Source organism: Borostomias antarcticus (assembly GCF_949987555.1).
Source record: "Borostomias antarcticus genome assembly, chromosome: 21".
Classification (NCBI taxonomy): Eukaryota; Metazoa; Chordata; class Actinopteri; order Stomiiformes; family Stomiidae; genus Borostomias; species Borostomias antarcticus.
In genome coordinates, this window is record NC_140254.1 from 15,621,387 (window position 1) to 15,640,449 (window position 19,063).

The 19,063-nt window shown below is 43.2% G+C and overlaps 1 protein-coding gene across 1 annotated transcript in view; it reads left to right on the forward strand.

Annotated features, from left to right (window-relative positions):
• Positions 1–3,562: 3,562 nt before the first annotated feature.
• Positions 3,563–19,063, forward strand: part of akap9 (A kinase (PRKA) anchor protein 9) — a gene marked incomplete at its 5' end in the record, with an annotated part of 84,233 nt that continues 68,732 nt past the window's right edge. The window contains 4 exons of the mRNA XM_084454977.1: positions 3,563–3,662; positions 4,498–4,565; positions 4,752–4,843; positions 12,176–12,491. Coding sequence (XP_084311103.1) covers positions 3,563–3,662; positions 4,498–4,565; positions 4,752–4,843; positions 12,176–12,491 — 576 coding nt within the window. The remainder of the gene's footprint in view (positions 3,663–4,497; positions 4,566–4,751; positions 4,844–12,175; positions 12,492–19,063) is intronic.

Consider the following 19,063-nt stretch of genomic DNA (forward strand, 5'->3'; position numbering starts at 1 on the left):
ATCTTTTGACCACCACCACCACCGGATAAGATATTGTTTGTTTATGTTTCCGTGACGATTGCGCGCTCTAGTGTTGTGGAGGTCAACAATCTGGTGGTAGCCAACACCATGCACTAGATGGCGCCATGGTAATTGGATATAGAGTAATTATGTGATTCATGCGCCTGTTACTTTGTGGATATGTCGGTGAAGCTGTATGATGTCAGTAATTTGCTCTTTAAACCTTTGTGAAGGGACGCATTGCCAGCTTCGGTTTATCTAGACCCAAGGAAAGAATAGAGATAGCAGATTTGATACCAGTGAAGATGCATTTCTTGAGCATTTCATTGTACATGCTAGGCCTATAGGTATACTGTACCTACATATGACAAATAAGCATACTTGAATCCTTGAGATTCACTTCATTTAAGTGATGCAAAGGGTGTCATATCCTCATATTCAAAACTCCTTTCACATTTGACCTTGTGTATTGTGCATGTGTAACCCATGTCAAGGGTTTGCCCAGGACGGGATTCGAACCCAGTGCTAACAGTTGCGCCAATAGGGACGATCCTCTTGGTGGGACTGTAAGCACCCCTTTGAGGAGTGAGTTTAACCAACTACTCCCTACCACTACCTGGGACTCACAAGGACACTTTGTCACTCGGTTACACACGTTCAAGATTGTCACACAAAGGCACAGAATAGGCCTAACTGAAATGCACAGGCCATTAGAAAATTTGTGTTAATGAACAGTTTAAAATTCTGTGTCTGGGTTCATTCTCATAAGCTGGCATCAAAGAACTAGAAAGAACATTTCCTGGAGAAAATGTGAGGTGGGCTAGCTGCCGCAGTTGGATGTATCAGCTACTGCTAGTACTACTACCCCACTCTCCGGGCCACCCACCTGCCCTCACCAGTGAAGACTGTGTGTCTCTAGCCCAATCAGAGGCTGAGTTGTGGGGTCTGTGGCGTGGTTAGTGGCAAGACTCTTCCCCCTCGGGTCAGAGCCGGTCGGGGACAGTGTACCCCTTTCCGGGCCACCCACCTGCACCCACCCATGTCTCTCTAGCCCACTCAGGGACTGAGTTGTGGGGTCCATGGCATCGATAGTGGCGTGCTGGCGAGTCTCCGCCCCCTGAGGTCATTGCCAGTCAGGGACAGTGTACCACTCTCTGGGCCACCCACCTGCCTCCACCGGTGAGTTGTGGGGTTCGTGGCGTGGTGTTGAGTCTCCGGGCCCTTGGGTCAGAGACGGTCGGGGACATTGTACACCTTTGCCGGTGGGTCTGCACCCACCGGCAAAGACCGTGTGTCTCTAGCTCACTCAGAGGCTGAGTTGTGGGCTCTGTTGCGTGGATAGTGGCGTGATGATGAGACTCCACCCCCTCAGGTCATAGCCGGTCAGGAAGAGTGTACCCATCTCTGGGCCACCCACCTGCACCCACTGGCGAAGACAGTGTGTCTCTAGCCCACTCAGGAGCTGAGTTGTGGGGTTTGTGGCGTGGTGGCGAGACTCCGTCCCGTTAGGTCAGAGCTGCTCAGGGATAGTGTACCCCTCTCCGGGCCACCCACCTGACCTCACCAGTGAAGACCGTGTGTCTCTAGCCCACTTAGGGGCTGAGTTGTGTGAAATAATAAGTTCATGTAGCTTGAAAACTGTAGGAGTGGCTACAGTTTAGAAAACGGGTATGAATAGGAATTAACAACTCAAAAGCTAGAGTGGAGCGGACTTAGTTTGAATTATGAGCATGGTCATCAAACAAATGGTCATAATTCCAAAACTATAAATTGCACAGCATGAAACACTTACACTGTACGAATCAGCACAATTGTGTGAACATTTCAATGTATAATATGTGTATGAGCTGTGAAAACTGTAGGAGTGTCAGCAGTTTACAAAATATGTGCCACCACTCTAAAAACGTCGAGTTACTGAACATCCCACCAGCAATTTCAATGGTACAAAAATGACTATTAAAACTTAAATTACTTATAAAAACTATAAAAGATATCAAAAATCTGAATGGATCCCTGAAACAGCAAAACACCATGAACATTTTAAAGTTTGAATGAAGTTTCTAGTACAAAGTATGAAGAAGTAGGCCTAGTTAAGGGACAAAAAATTGGGGAGAACTATAATAATAATAATAAGAAGAAGAAGAAAGAAAGAAAGAAATAGTGGGAATATCAGAAGTTGGGCTAGCTTCTACAAACTAACCCACCTAATGATCAATGAATGTTACTTTCAATCAAGCTACACTAACAACAGAAAAACTCTCTAAATAGAACCCCTTTCAAGTCTGTAGGGTTCCATATAGAAAGGGCCATTTATTTTATTAAGGTTATAGAAGGTTATTAAGGTTATATAACCTTTTTTCAAAGTAACTTCTTCCATTTTTACAAAGGGTTCTACTGTAGTACCGTTTTGTTTCTATATCACCGTTTTGAAACCTACTGAGGTGTTGAACTATGAACCACAAAATTACCTTCTAGTTTATTCATGCTCGTTCTCCAAGGGTAAAAAACAGCTAGCCGACTGCATTTCTGTAAGCCGTCCACTTCAGTTATACTTGTGTTAAGGCTCAAGGGCTCGGCAGAGAGAAGAAGAATGAGCCTCCATCTCTTCCTTGATGACCCGCCACACGCACACGCACACTCATACATATTTTAATATGGCATGGCTGTCTCCGTTATTCAAATTGATTTTTCCTCCTTGGCTCTAATGCTAGAGTGAGCATGCCGCTTGACCAAAGTGGGTGCTGCTAATTGAAGTCTTGTCTGGCTAATCAACAGGACACTGTGTTTTTATGATGACCCTCGCTTCACTATCTCTTCCTCCAGCCCACAGCCCTGTGAAAGAAATGGTCTCTGCCTCATTAATGCTGTGATGATGAGCGACGGCGATGATGATGAACAGTCATATTAATGGCCTGCACTTTCCCCTTAGTCTGATTGTTTGTCTCCAAAAGCTACCAAGCAATCATAGTTCTGCATCCAATTTTTGTCTGGCTTTGGAAACTCTTCTTTTTTCTGGGTTCATCTTGTCAGGGATGAAACCCTGAATGGATGCTGAATCAAGTCATCCCTGATATGACTGCATATTTTATAATTAACCAACTTCCTTTGCTGGTCTCAGATAACAGCTTTCTGAGAGGTTTGTATCTTCAAGATTGAATCAATAGGAAAACAGATACTCAAACACCACTTACCGGTTATACTCATTTCTCTCAGTGAAACATCTCCTCTAACAGCTCTCACTAGACAACTTCAACTTACTCCGTTTTTCATGACCAACTGGCAATTTCAATGAAAACAAACTCACAGGAATTGTCAGCACAGGTATATAGGCTACAAAAACTGGCTGTGTATTGAGATAATCTAGAATGGTTTCCTGATCCATTTGTTGATTCTTTGTGATGGTGGTGCTGGGTTACAGTCTTTGACATAGTACTCCTTAGGTATATACATTATTAAAGGACTGAAACTTTCAGATGGGCAGTAGGCCTTTTTTGAAAGTGCCCAACAGACATAGAGTTTTACAGGTGGGACCTAAACCTTTTCACTTTCAAACTGAGTAAGGATGTCAAAAAGAAGATGGGTGGAATTCAAGATCTGTCAGACCATAAGCTGCACTGCTCCGGTCGGCCGAAGACACAGACCCCCTTCGCCTGCCGCTGCTGGTATGTACAGTACTGCATGTCACAAGCCTCTGATTACACAGAGACACCAGGGCTCGGTTTGCAGTCCAGGATCCTGGAGTGTTCCTAAGTGGATCTAGCCTATAATAGGCTACTGTATAGTTCTTTTAAGTGAATCAAAAAAAAAAGTTCATGTGAATTGAGTTTTACTTGTAGGTACTTGTATCAAGATCCCATTCAAATACAGGCTCTATGATCTATTTCTGCATTTGAATGAAGACTACTCCGAATTGTATAGTGCCAATCTAACCATTCAGATGGGAACAGTGCAAGTGAATATTTACTCATAATTATAATATAATGTAGGCTAGGGGGCAAGCCTATGACTATGTCACTGACAGAATATACCTGACCTACTATCAATGGTGCAAAGCACTGTCCATGCCATAGGGCCCGTCATGACATAGGGGCTGTCATGACATAGGGGCTGTCATGACATAGGGGCTGTCATGACATAGGCCTGTCATGGACAGTGCTTTGCACCATGATACTAGGTCAGATATTTTTTCTGTCAGTAACCCACCTACCCCCCCCCCCCCCCATCCAGCCTACATACACTTAGAAAGGGGCGTGGCTGTGAAATATGCTCTGGTGTGACGTCATCACATCACCAGTCCCGTGTGTTTACGTGGAGAACAAACATGGCGGCGACGGAGACGCGGCTACTACTGGCAGCCGGGGCCAGCTCCTAGCGCCACTAAACTTGTTACTTTGAGAATTTTGTGTCAGTTAACAAAACAACAACACTTTTATTCGGATACATTTTGAGGCGTTAGTCGCTGACACCTCGCATGAAGCCTTGTCCCTCTCGTCTCAGCCTCGGGGACCACAGCGGACATGGAGGACGAGGAGCGCCAGAAGAAACTCCAGGCCGGCAAGGCTAAGGTATGGACAGCTGGAGCTTGCTAGTTAGCTAGCGGTTAACTGTCTTCTTTTGGTAGCTATCTTGGATAAACCTCAGATTCTGTTTGACCGGGTCCATAAAGCGTTTCAAACACTAAAATTGATACAGTTTTTGTTCGGCAGCTGTTTCAGACTACCCCTCCTTTCCCTCACCCCACTACTACTCAGCTGTCAGTCCCGGAGAACAACATGCGCCCTGCCTGTGACAGGCGGCCCGGGGGTGTGGGGGTCTGTCCGGGGGTGTGGGAGTCTGTCCGGGGGTGTGGGGGTCTGTCTGGGTTAGCTGGCCTGCTGGTTAAGTTGGCTAGGAGCCAGACTCCTTTGTCATGCGGCAACGTTAGCTTCGCTAGCCAACACAGCGAAACGTTTCTTTGAAAATTGAGCTAAAGGCTAGGGCTAACATGCTAACCACAGACAGATCTCAATTTAAACCTAGCTGGCTAATTCACGCCATGATGTGAAGAAATGTTGTCATTCTTGTATGACAAGATATGCAGGACATTCCCTAGCATACTCCCAACCGTCAGCGATTCATGACTGTCCTTGTTCACTATATATATCAACCAGTGCAACAAATTAGGTCATCACGACCCCCCCATTGTAGATATGTCAAAAGAAACTGTCAGTCTACCAGCTTATGTGCAGGGAGGGAGCAAATCTCCCCATTAAAAAGAGACGCTTTATTGTATGCTCACGTTGTCACAATTCATAAAATGCTATCATGCTTTATGTTGATAACTCATCGTTATAGTCAACAGAGAGGAGGGAAGATTGTTTAAAAATAGACCAGTCACTTCCCTGCTAGAGTCTAAAAATACAGAAAAGGACTCTTGGTGGCAGAGGGTGGATTGGACTATTCTTCTCTCTGCAGATCCTTCCAGAATGTCATGCTGTCGAACTCTGCAGAGTCATTCTCCTTGCTTAATCCTGACAAGCTTATGTCCCAGCACAGCCTAACAGCATGATTTGGCATTCCCATGTTGGTAGAGGCTTTGAGTCAGTAATCAGCACTGGGAGTTGAAGGGGATAGTTTCACCCCCTGAAACCTATAGAAGCCAGAAATCAACATCATCCTGTAAAAATATGTTGTACACTACTATATGTATTAGGGATGAGACAGTATGGATTTTTGCATTACAGTACGGTATGATATCAGTTACACGGTACAGTTTACGGTATTTCACGGTATACACACAGGCGTTTGAATAGGCAGAGTTCTAGAGCCCTACAGTGCAACACATGATGGAAAATACACACTATTGTAATTAAGCTCAGTTTATTAATAGCAAGCTTATTAAATTACAAAATTAACTGTTGCAACTTGCAAGCAACTTGAAATGTGAAGTTTCAGCAGAGCATTAATGTGTAATACTGTAAACATTATACCGTAAACACAGGGAATGTCAAGGTTCTAATACCGTGGACATTTTATATCGCGGTTCACGGTTTTACGGTATACCGTCTCATCCCTTATATGTATAGTATATATTCTCATTGTAATATCTATTTATCTTTTTATTTTCTTTCTCTTCTTGGCCTCTTGCTCGTATGATAAAAAAAATCCTGTGTGTGTATGTATGAATATATAGGCTATATATATGGCAATAAATTGAACTACTTTGATGCATTATCAGCCCCTCAAAAGTGAAATGGAATAGGCAGTATATGCTATAGGCTGTAATGATGTTCTTCCACCACTAGGCATGAACATAGGCCCATGATAAAAGAGTCTGCAAGCTACAGGTCTTTTACTGTTCTTATGCGATATCCACTAAGACACACCTGACCATTAGATCAGCCCTTTATTGTTGGAGCTCACTTGAGCCATCACATCAATTACAAAACAAAACTTGTCTTAAGATGCCAGAAAATCTTTTTTTTTGTTTGTATTTTTCATTGTTGTTAGGTGTCATTATGAGAGGAGAATTAGCCTAAGGACTTTCAAATGCTCTTGCACAGAAGAGGCTTTGTGAAGGCTTAAGTTTACATGTGTCATGTGGAGATTCTGGCGTTTATATTCATTGATATTTAATACATCTGGCTCCTTGGGAGGGGACTCGCAGGCTTTTCATGTAACCAAGTCATGTTCCATAGTCATGCAAGTCATGTTCCATAGTCATGCAAGTCATGTAAGTCATCAGCCTGAGTGGAGGCTGAAACATGAATGTTCCATAGATGGTGTTCCATATTCAGTGCATCGTCTACTATGATCAACTGAGGGTTCTCCCACTTCCTCACAGCGTTAGGCTAAACCTGAACCATAGCATTGACCTAGGTTATATCGCCTTCATTCCTGGTCAAGACTAATAATGAGCCTAATTGTACTAGAATGACACATAGGCATGATGCATTTGCTAAAAGATGCAGTATTAGTCTGTTGGTGGCGGAGTATTCTGTGACTATTTTGCCTGTGCTTAAAGCTGAATATACCTTAATAATAAATGTCTTCTTGCAACTGAAGACACTTCACACCTTCAGACACTCAAAGACTCCAAATAGACTACAGCATCTGAGATAGCCGGTGGTAGGCCTTGAGAACAGCAGGGACCAACTTGATCTCCTTGATTTTACTGAGACTTAATCCCCTTTTCACCCACAGGACAGGAGATCAAGGGCACAAACCAATATCACTCTCCACCTCGCCTTCCACTGTGTTGTCCAGTTAGCATAGGCTGTGATAAAGAAATAAATGGTATCAAAATAGGGACAACTGTCTTTTCATAATCTTCTTTATCTTCATGTTCTTTGGTCATGATCTGGTCAGATCCTAATGTACACTTACTGTATTTCAGGCCTAGCTGAAGTAGGGCTACAAGATGTATTAAGATTATGAGGTTGATCAACAGTTGATTTTGATAGGCCTGATTGTAAAGCTTAAATTAGACTAAACTGGTTTTATAGGGTAAGAAAAACAAAGAACTTTGCTGCTCAGTTGAGCATACAGCCTATATGCTATAGTACTGTTATATTCCCAAACAAATTTTTCCTATGTGATTTTTGTCTTGCCCCTGAGGGCCCAGAGGGGCTGGCGAGACATGGGGATTACAATTTATGTCTGTCAGTCTGTGTTTCTGTTGTCTGCACCATCTGTGTGTGTTTGTTAAAGTTTTTTGTTGTGCTGTCATTGCAGAGCTGCTTTTTGGTGGTTCTCGGTTGACTCTTTCTCTCAGCAGCAGGTGATAGCTTGTGTTTTTTTCCTGATCGTGGCAGTGACACAACTGTGCCGTGTACTTTATACTTATAAACAATTGTTTGCACAGTTGATCTTAGGACCTGTAGCTGCTTTGAAATGGCTCCAAGTGACTTTCCTGATTTCCTTTCAAATCAATGATCCACTTTTTCAGATCCGTGCTGAGCTCCTTTGACTTCCCATTGTAGCGTTTATGGCCGAGTCTAATGATTGTATCAAATGAGCCCTATTGAAATGGCCTCAGAGAAGTCGTCAGCTATAGTCAATCATAATCACTCACAAGAAGTTAAGAAGCCATGCCACAAAGCTAATCAGATTTCTGTGCGTGTCTGTAAGCCAGCGCACCATAGATAGCATTTGTCCGGTTGTCACTCCCTCCCTCTTTCCCTCCCTCCCTCCTTCCTTCATTCCTTCCCTCCCTTCCTCCGTCGTGTTGTTGACCTGCAGTTCTATGTTGCCACCACCAGAGGCAGTGGTCCCAGAACACCAAAACAAAAACACTATGACATACCACATTTTCCAGATCCTCGGTGGTGTAGTGGATAAAGCGCCTGACTCTCATGCGGAAGGTCAGGGGTTCAAACCCTGGTGGGGATGATTTTTTCGATTCCAGATTGAGCACGAGACTTTTTAAGTTTAGCCATGACCTTTCTTCCTCTCCTCTCTCGTCCATCAGGGGCCCGCTGTAGGTCCGCTAGCCTTGTGTTATATTCCGCCGGAGGTGCGCCAACTCGTCCATCGGGGCCCCGCTGTAGGTCCGCTAGCCTTGTGTTATCTGGGTTTATCCCTTACTTTTGTCCAGAAACAAAGTTGTTGAACCAATTGCAGCAAAATAGCTAACTTTACAGGAATCATCAGATACTGCCTTAGCCACTGACCGCTACCATTAATGTTATGGAAGCTGCTGCTAGTTGTTGTGAGCTCATGAGCTAACTGACTATCCTGCTCTTATTGCGCTGGATTAGCATTGGAAGCATTGAAACTGATGTGTCCAGGTGACAAGACCTATCTTAGTTTATCAGACATTATTTCATGTCATTTCAATTCACAGCTATTTCAGTAGCGTGACTAGCTTCCGCCCTACCAGTCCTGAACTGAAACAAGCCAGCCACGCACATAAGCCAGGCTGGACCTGGCCTGGTTTTTGTGTGACAAAGAAGCATGTGCTCCAATCACTCTATCACAGAAAAATAAGAGTTGTAGAAATTATTGGAAACTCAAGACTGCCATGACATACATGTTCTAGTGTATGTAAGTGTATGTAAACTTTTGACCACAACTGTATTCATGCAGTCGATGACGTTGAAGCGTTGTCGACCCAGCCCTAGCTACCATTAAGAGTTATTAAGAGGCCTGCCCAGGAAGAATTTGACTTCCATCAGTTTGAGTAGAAATATTGTCAGGCAGCTGACTGGAGGCGAGGCCAGTGGCCTCCAGCTTTCTGAAAGACCCCCAGCATAACACCATAGAGCAACCCGCTGTGGTTCTACTACCATCATATATTAGGCTAATCACCATCATTCTCACAAGGCATGGCATAGCTGTTGGCTTACATTCTATCTGAAACATCATTGATTTCCTACTGAGAGCCCCTGTGTTGTGTACAGGCACGGAGAAGTAATTATGCCACATTTTCTTACCTGTCCTAATATATAAAGACAGGGGGGGCCGTTCTGTGCCTGACATGAATCTTAAAACCCACCATCTCGGCTAATGCATTCTGCAACATAGAGGACCAAAACACCCATGCTCAATTGATAGATGCTACTATTTTTTCATGAAAGTTTCAGAGTTAGGCATAGCTACTGTGTGTGTATCAGAGATGCCCCAAGTCTTTGTTGTTAACATGCCAAGTGCTGATCATTGCTGCAGCTTTTAAGATGATGGCCAGCGTCACTGTGCCAGCAGGGCCGACTCCCTCACTGCAGGTACGTGTTGTACCTGTGTTCAAGTGCTACCGTTTCACTGTTCACCTCGGCTGTAGGCAGTTCATTTTGCACCTCTTATTTGCTCCAAGTCATTCAGAATAAATTCAACTTGTGAATCCCTCCATATCTCCTAGAACCCCAGTCTTACAACTTTGTCTGATTATGTGCAACATTTTGCCATTTTTGCAATTCCCATAAGAAAGCCTAGTGTATTCATGTCCCATGGATTGTGTAATTGCAACCAATTATAACCTTTGTGAAAAAATTTGCTGACCCAAACTGTGGTCCCTCTCTTCTCTTTAGTTATTATTGATCATTAGCTTGGGACGTCACTGTGATTAATCAGCTTTTTACTCTCTAAGTGACTGTGTTTAGGCTAGGTGCAAGGCATCTTGGGTAAAACTGCAGCACAAAGAGGAAGAGATCTTGAATAGATAACTGAGTCTAGTGCACTTTCCTCCTCAGTAGTCCGATGAAGAAATTCATGACCATTTGGAAGTGTAGCCCAAACTGTTTGTATTAGTGTCCGCCTGCTTTTTGTCTTAAAGTTCATTCATTTGTGTGTGTACACTGGGTACTAAGATAATTTTCAGTACTGCTTGATATTCCAATCTCTGCCAACTGCCTTTGTCAAAATGGAAAAACGGAGAACAGTGAATCACACTAAAGAAAACACTCCATATCTAAATTAATAGATTGCCATAATATACAGAACAGAGAGCTGCTGGGCCGACAGTTAATTCTGCTAATCTGTCATTAGTAATCAACAGGGATAAACAATGACGCCAACAGATAAACACTGTGATGTAAAAGTATTAGCTGACCTAACGTTAGACCTTTCCGTCAACCTGGGAGATCCCATATGTGAATTTCAATCACGACAAGCTGCCAAGGTTATGTATTACTGTACTATATTAGGTTTAGTAGTACAGTGCCATCTTAAAGTAAAGTTGTTTATTGATCGTCTTACACAGTGACACACAACAACACACATGCGTGCAAGGAGCGGCGACACCAACAACAACACACACACACACACACACACACACACACACACACACACACACGCATGCAGTAGCGTTCACCGGACAGTGCTTAGATGTGCTTGGGCATTGTGAGATTGAAATAAGGCTCATTGCTCACTGTCCAGTGGGTTTATTTGTCTGTCCAGATAAATATAACGCCAGATTTGATTCTGTCGTCTTTGAGATTGCAGATGGTTTTACATGCACCTACACAGTCGACAGTAACCACGCGGCTGATCAATTCCTGTCCCAAGTCCAGCTCTCTGGTCCATTGACCAATTGGACAACCCTCTGTCATATGCAGTTGATCAGAGCAAGATTCCCAACAGCTCTTATCTTGTTCTGGGATCAAATTATTTGTATTTGTCGATCTGTCTGCCTAATCTGTAGATAGCATGTTTCCTCTGAGTCCACTTTGGTCTCAAGGCTAATCTTTTTTCGGGATATCCTACTTAGAGTGACCTTTGTGGAAAATTGTACTGCCCGAATGACAGCTGACACATCAAATCACTGTAGCCTAACTCTTTATTTTGAAATAACAATGACAATAACAGCTGTAGATTATTTCAGTCCCAAAGTTTGCTAGTTCACTGGTTCCAGATTTAGCCGCATGCAGTGGGACAGAGTTGTGCAATAAACAACACTACGGGGCAAAACCAGCTTCCCAAGGGTTACACCAGCAAGGGCATCTAAACCATAGACACAGTACTGTGCATAGGATGCAAGAGTGAAACCACGTTATATGTGTGGTGCAGTCAGTGATTGAGGTTACCCCCCCCCCCCCTTTCCCCGCCAGACAGGTAAGATGGACTACGGTAGTAGCCTTGGCAACAGGGGCTACTTTTGGCTCTCCATGTGACACCTGGTACCCATAGGTGTTCTGCTGCTGGTATCCCTGCTGTCACCCTGCTGCTGGTATCCCTTCTGTCACCCTACTGTTGGTGCGGGACACATGGTCCGGTCTCTAACTTGCTGGCTGTACTTGCGTAATATATCATATCATATTATCATAATTTAAAAAAACTCCACGTTTTCCTCTCGTTGATCCAAAGCTGTTGGCTTTTCCTCTGGATAAACTAGATCCAGGTAGTATAGAACCAGATAGTATAGATCCAGGTACTATAGGCCCAGCTTTGTGTTTTTGGCAGATGGGCTGGAACAGCCCGCAGCCCAATATTAGCGACTGTTCCTTTATCACATGCTCCCTCCCTCCCTCTCTGTCCATCCGTCTGTCTGTATGTATGTCTGTCTGTCTGTCCCCGGCTTTGTTGCTCCAGGAGCTGCCCTAATGTAATGCGGCAATGCGATGGGAAAATGCGGAAGTCCCTGATACATGTGCTGACTGGGAAAGCAACTGCTGCTGCAAGAGGAGAGGGGAGGAGGGCTCTGTCTTCTCGAAACTAACATTAGCATTTGAATTGGCTTCTACAAGAGTGTTTGTTGATGAAGAGCTTCTGACCTCTTCCCTCTTGTCTCTTCCCAGTTGGCTGAATACCGGCAGAGGAAAGCCCAGGCGGATGGACAGAAGAAGCAGAAGAAGAAAAAGAAGAGGAGGATCGGAGTGGAGGACTCTGAGGGAGATGGCCAAGGGAGAGGGGAGGAGGAGCAGGAGCAGTCTGTGGGGGAAGGAGTCCCCGGAGGAGGAGGAGGAGGAGGAGTAGGGGAGGGGGAGCGGCCCAGGGCCTCCCCCACTACAGAGTTCACCTTCGCCAGGACTCTGCGTAGCGGAGAGACGGTCAGACATGACCAGATCTACACCATAGAGGTAAGACGTCACTGAACACATTTTGGGATGTAGGCTTATTTAGATTATGCAAAAGTGTGTGTATCTGCACGTGTGTATGTGTACATGTGTGTACTAGGAATGTGCGCAGCGACTATTTTCACTGACGTGTACATGGTGGTTTTGTAACCGACAATACAACTAGTCTAAAACAGCGATTCCCAAGTTTCTACAACAAGTGCGAGTTAAAGAAATGGAGGCGGTTTCTCAAACTCTGCAAGCTAAGATGGATGACTACTTTCTTGGATGTTTCCCAATCCCTAAACGGCAGCCAATTTGCATACGTTGCGCAGGGATATTCAAGCCACAACAGTAGTTTACAACAGTACTTCACAGTTTACAACTTATTACTTAGAAAATATCTCAATGTGATTCATTTTGTTTCGTTGAAGAGTAGGCTAGCCTATTCGCCTTATTCACCTCAGCTGCCATATTGGTCAGTCTGACATAATGAGGGGTGCGGATGCGGAAGTGCCTGTTGCCTTCAATGTTAAAAGTTCGCTGTAAAAACACCACTCCAAGAACCAAAATAGTCAAAATAACAGGCTGAATACACTATCGGGATTACAAACTCATCATTACCAGACTCCGATTGTTTTTCACTGCTGTTGTTTTCGCGTTTGGAAATACATTGGAGTGAATGCAGCTGACGGCTAACTACAGTATGGCTCATTCACCTCCATGTATTTCCAAACGCGAAAACAACGGCAGTGAAAAACAATCAGAGTCTGGTAATCATGAGTTTGTGTAAATTAAACGTATGTGCTGCGACTAAATAGTTCGATGCTAAATATTTTTAAAAAGCCTTTCCAGATGAACTAGAATCTTACTTTATGGCGAATTATATGCCAGAACGCCAATTAACACCTAGGTGAGTTTCTTGTCTTTGAAATCAAGAGTTTAACATGTTTTTTAAGGATTTTTCAAGATGCCCATCCACATCCATTGTATGACCAAAACGGTGGTAGAGCAATTATCAACTTTATCGAAAATGCTAGCTTTGTCAACGTTTTGATCTGAATCATTGTATATGATCACAAGTAACCCTAAAACAGGACAAAACATGCATTTTCCCTTTACTATTCCTTTAATAGCCTAAATAAATAGAAAATACATTTCCAATACTGAATTGGATATATGAGACGGATGGGCTGGTCACTGATCTTGGCCGATCAGCTGAAAATCCTCCCATTCTGGTCACCTGCCCATCTATTGGGCGATTAATTGCAGCTTTCTTCAGAACCGCTCATCCAAACAACTTCACACTTGACACTGCAGTCCCCTGGGTCCTGAGCAATTTCATACAGTGTCCGGTTCTCGAGATAATCGTGATTCGTAATACAGAGATTCCTGCCTTTATAGTAAGGATGCGCAATATTATCGGCGCCTATAATTATGGGTCAGATAATGGGAAAGGTATATTGTTATGTATTTATTGGCTATGTGCTGGAGCCCATAATACGAAGCCATTGTTGCTGTAACAACTCTCTTTGACATTTTTTGATCCGATTACTCTGAGATGCAGCCTTATTTTGTTCTCATAAAGGGAGAGCAGATTCACTCTTGGCTATAGAAAGCATTGTGCTATAACAGATATTGTTTTCAATTGTTCTGGCAGTACTTCACTAGAGAAAATAAATTAACATTCGAAGTCAGGAGTGTTCTTTGTCTTTGTTGTGTTAACAATAGTGATGTCAGTTAGATTTGGTTGGATCAGAACTATGGAATATTACATCATCCATCTTTACTCACTACATTGTAGTCTTTCTTACCCTCAGGTGTGCATAAACAACAGGTTATCAACTTTAAAATACAGAAATGGGAAATTATCAGTTTTATCTGTTATTGGCCATGAGAAGCAGGCAAATATCAGTTATCAGTATCAGTTCGAAAAATGCATATCGTGCATTCCTACTTTATAGCTACTTTGCATAGATGGGCCTAGCCAGAATAAGGCAAACAGAAGGACATATATTAAAGCTGTCTAGGTAACCATGGATATTCAGTACAAAGATGAGTCATTACTGATTCTCATTTTGTAGCTTAAAAGAGTGTCTGAATCCATCTGAGGGTTTAGAGCTGGATAAGGCAAGTCTTAGATTAGAACAAAGACCCAGAGAAGTATGCAGTTGCCATGAGCTGCTGTTGTGAACAACATATTCACAGCAGCCCAACATGAAAAGATGAGGCAGCCAGGCTGTATTTGCATTGCCTCTTATACTCACTAGGTTTTTTGGGGGGACAAATCTATCAAACTTTGAATTACTGAAATGTCAGCCATTTAAAACTAAGCATGATTTCAGCTCAGAATTGTCAACAACAAAACATTGAGTAGCCTATACAGAGCAAAGTACAGTATTACCAAACAGGTTATTATTTTGTCACCAGTGATTTTGTCTGTCTGCTGCTACTGCTGCTCTTTTATGGTTAGGCCTACTGCTGAGCAGTAATCTCGTAATCCGTTCCTGGGCAGGTGTCTGTGACTAATTAGCACACCCCTGCTTCTTCATTGCAACAAGTTGATTACAAGTGGTTCATCCTATAGCCTAATGTCTTACTGCCACCATCTGATCATTGGGAGCGTAATTCATATGACAGACAAGGCTATATCAATCACGTGATTTCCGTGTGATGCCTTTACAGTGGTTCATCCTATAGCCTAATGTCTTACTGCCACCATCTGATCATTGGGAGCGTAATTCATATGACAGACTAGGCTATATCAATCACGTGATTTCCGTGTGATGCCTTTACAGCTTTATGCAGCCGTATTACTATAATGCACACGTCAAACAGAAATCGGAGTTTGAAAGCACTGCCACACAGCTACAGGTGCAACCCCGCAGTGTCTAGGCCTAATATCATTCCACTGAATGTATGACTCAGCTCAGCCAACTACATCCTCGCTGTGAAATAGTTCCCCCGTTTTCACAGGCAGTCGGCAAACGTCCTCCTAACCTTCAGCAGTACTGAAGCCCCCCAGAGGCAACATCCTGCTGAGGACACACGCCTCGCCTCTCTCGCCCAGCGCCGACCTTCCGTACCACTTGTGCCGTCGTGGGCAACGTTAATACAGGGCTTGACATTAAGCTTTTTCATGTACTTGTCCTTCGGACAAGTGAACTTATCTTTTACTTGTCCGAGAGCTAAAGTTACTTGTCCAAATACAACGTTTTTGAAAAAGCAACGTACGTTAGTGCAAATAACAAATTCACTACTATTGATCAGATAATGATGTATCCTTTATTGACTCTGATGCTTAAAGTCACACAGAAACGGACGTTTGAGACCATCTAACTTCTGTAGTTTGACGTATTTCCGACGCAAACAAGCTATGAGGGTGGGACATATGTTTAGAGGAATTTGATTGGAACATTGATAAGTGGACGGGTTTTAAGAACTTTAGACAGATTCGATAGAAGGATAGCGTTGATTGACGGGTGGATGTCGTGAGATTATTGGCCTAAAATCTAAGGTACCTGTTGTCATAATTGCACGTGACCTACCGTTTTCCAGGAAGTAAGAAATGATATACTTTGATATAAGATTACAACAAAAGTATAATTATTTTTGACATAACTATGACCAATTATGTTAACCAAAATGGGACAGAATGCTTTTTTCATTTCTGTGCGACTTTAATTAAGCCTACCATAATGTATGTATAACATCTTGAAATGTATATCTAACAATAACCTAAGGTTATTGTTTGGACTGAATGTCACTCAATTGAGGTTCACATTTTTTAATGTTTGTCACTCATTTGAGGTTCACATTTTGTGCCTAGTGTAGCTATATTGTCTTGTGTCAGATCAAATAGAGACTTGACATTGGACAAGAACATACATACGGTATTACCCAGCAATCATCATTGCACATCTGTGTATGACAAAAATATGACGTTTATTTATTGAATCGTTTTAAGTTTATTCGTTTATGTAGAATCAGCATATCATTTTGTTATTGAGTCAGACTTCTGCAGACTATATTCTGGAGAAAAAAACATGAGGGGGATGCCTTTTCGAGGGTATATAGCAAATGACACTAATTTGATGCAAGTTCACAGTGCAGGCGTGATTCTGAGGTGGTAACTCACAAGAGCCCGTTCTCCGCCTAAAACATCGTTGGAGGCCCTGCTCTCTCTACGGGCCCTCTCACCCCACAGGCCCCAGTGCAACCGCACTGCCTGCAGTCTATATTTACCCCCCTGTGAGAGGTCGTTTTCTATGTCGTGGCTGACCCAAGGAAAGTCCTCCGTCCATTTGGAAAGAAATTTTCGGACCCTTTTCGCTTCGAATGATTTGGCCGGCGTTTCATCCGTTGTTGTTTTGCGTTTCTCCGCTTTCCTTGGCACCTGCCCAGTTTTAGGCAGTTAAAGGAACATCTCATCTGGCTAACGTTACACTACGATCGGCTTGTTGGTGCCTGGAATATTGTGTGCAATATGCCTGAATATTTATCAGATTTTGAGGATATAGAAGATGACTTAGAATATAATGGACGCCGATCGTAGCGTAGAGAATGTGAGCCGCGAGTGTAGCCTATTGACGGAGAATAGCCAGTTTGTGCGCTGTGCGCATGCGTGCTGGAGCAAGTGGGGAAGCTATTTAGTTTCTAAAGACGTTTCTAAAGATCATATTACAGAGGCATGTGAAAAACCACAACAAGCCCTTGCTCTATGTAAGCACAACTAGCGATTCATCAAGACAGATTGATGAAAACAACCCTTTCGCGGCAGAAAATAGATTTTTTAGAAGCTGCATTCTCAGTGCCCCGTCCGCCGCCATAACATGGATATACTGGCTCGAGCTGGATTTTAAATTTCTTCTACAGGCCTCCGAATTACACCAAAGGTATCTCGGTGAGTCAACCGTCTTATAATATATCGTAAATAAGGTCCAGGTTGTCAAAAACGAGCATTCTCCTTTAATGTCGAGCCCTGTTAATAGTCTTCTATTCTCCACCTCCCTCCTTCGCCCCGCCACATATGTTATGGTGGGTGACTGCAAAACCATCGGTTGCCGTGGCAACAGACAATCGCCTTTTTTAAACTGCCTCAGTCTGTGTCCGAGGTTCTCGACGCGTTCAGCAGACCTGGATGCCAGTTGAATGGGGGGGGGGGGGGGGGTTATTATAAACAAAACAGGCCTACGTTTGCTTGGTTTGTGTTTTTGTGACTGTCTGAAAAGGCTCGTGAATATTCTGTGCCTCACAGCACCGCAGTTAAAGATGCCCAAATTTCACAAATTTAAAAGGATGGGTCCTGAATATTCCTATTTCTTAGGTTTCATGTTGTAGAAGGGCCCAGATCATTTTTCTGAGTAATTTTGTTCTCGTCTGAGGTGCACAGCAGTGGCAGTGATGACAAGTCAGGTTACAATGGAAAGATGCTGGACTGAGTTAGTCCTTGTACTGTATTATCTTTACGGTCTTGTGATGAGGCACTCAGAAAAGCTAGCTGCTCTTAGGCCCTGTCACTCCACTGAAGTGATATGTTCACTTCTGCATTTTACTTATGTGCAATGCTCCTCACTGACTACGACAAACGGTGTCAGTGAAGTTCAAAAATGAACAAATTGAATACCCTTCTATCAGCCTTCTACAGGGATTTGGTAAAAAAAAAAGTAAAAAAGCCCCCTTTTCCTTTCTTATTTCCCTACCGTTTTATTATAATCTGTAATTAGCTGGGGCGCTCAATTAAATTATCACAGATGTGGCAAGTAGTATTGCAACTTCCTGCTGCAGGAGAGAGGGGTTGCTGTGGAAACACTGCCACATGAAAGTGTTCCTCCTCTGAGGTACTTGAATGGGCTTCACACACAGAGCCCTTGTGGTGCTCGCTGGGTCAGAGCTCACCGCTGGCTCTGAACTGCGTCTCACTGGTGCATCAGGCCAGCCTGAAACACGTGCTGCAGATGCCAGAAGATGTTGCTTAACAATGGACTACGCTTCCTCCCCAGATACTGACTTTTAAAGATGGACGGTCTGATACTCTTTTTGGAATGACAGAAGTGGCATTGTTGCAAGCTTTGAAGGTTCACATATCGACTATGTTTCACTAAGGGCAAATTGCATTACAATCTGTCCCTTTTTCCCTGTGTGGAGCACAAGTCAATTCCTTTTACACCAATGCTTTAAAATCTGGGAATGAGGAGAACCTACGATCACATCTTAGAGAAAAGGATATAAGACTCGACTTGCCACAAGTTTGCCCTAAATACAAAAAACTTGAAGCCTTGTCTAAATGCTGTCTTTACTCACAATGGCATTTTTAAAAATGAACTTCTTTAAATGTTGATTCTTTTTGGTTCTAGCATCCTGTTTGCTCTAGTAGTGCATTTGATATTCAGTTTAATCTTTATCAAATCTAAGATTAGTCAAAGAAATCTAGTCATTCTAGTCCCCAGGACTGGTGCTGATTCTAAACCAATGAAAGTCTCTCTAACAATATTTTTTATGAACTGACGCTGTCCACAGCACCATCAACTTTGACAATAAAATCTGGCATTTATTCCCCGTCTCCCCACCCATGGTGTTTCAGCTTTTTCAAGTCT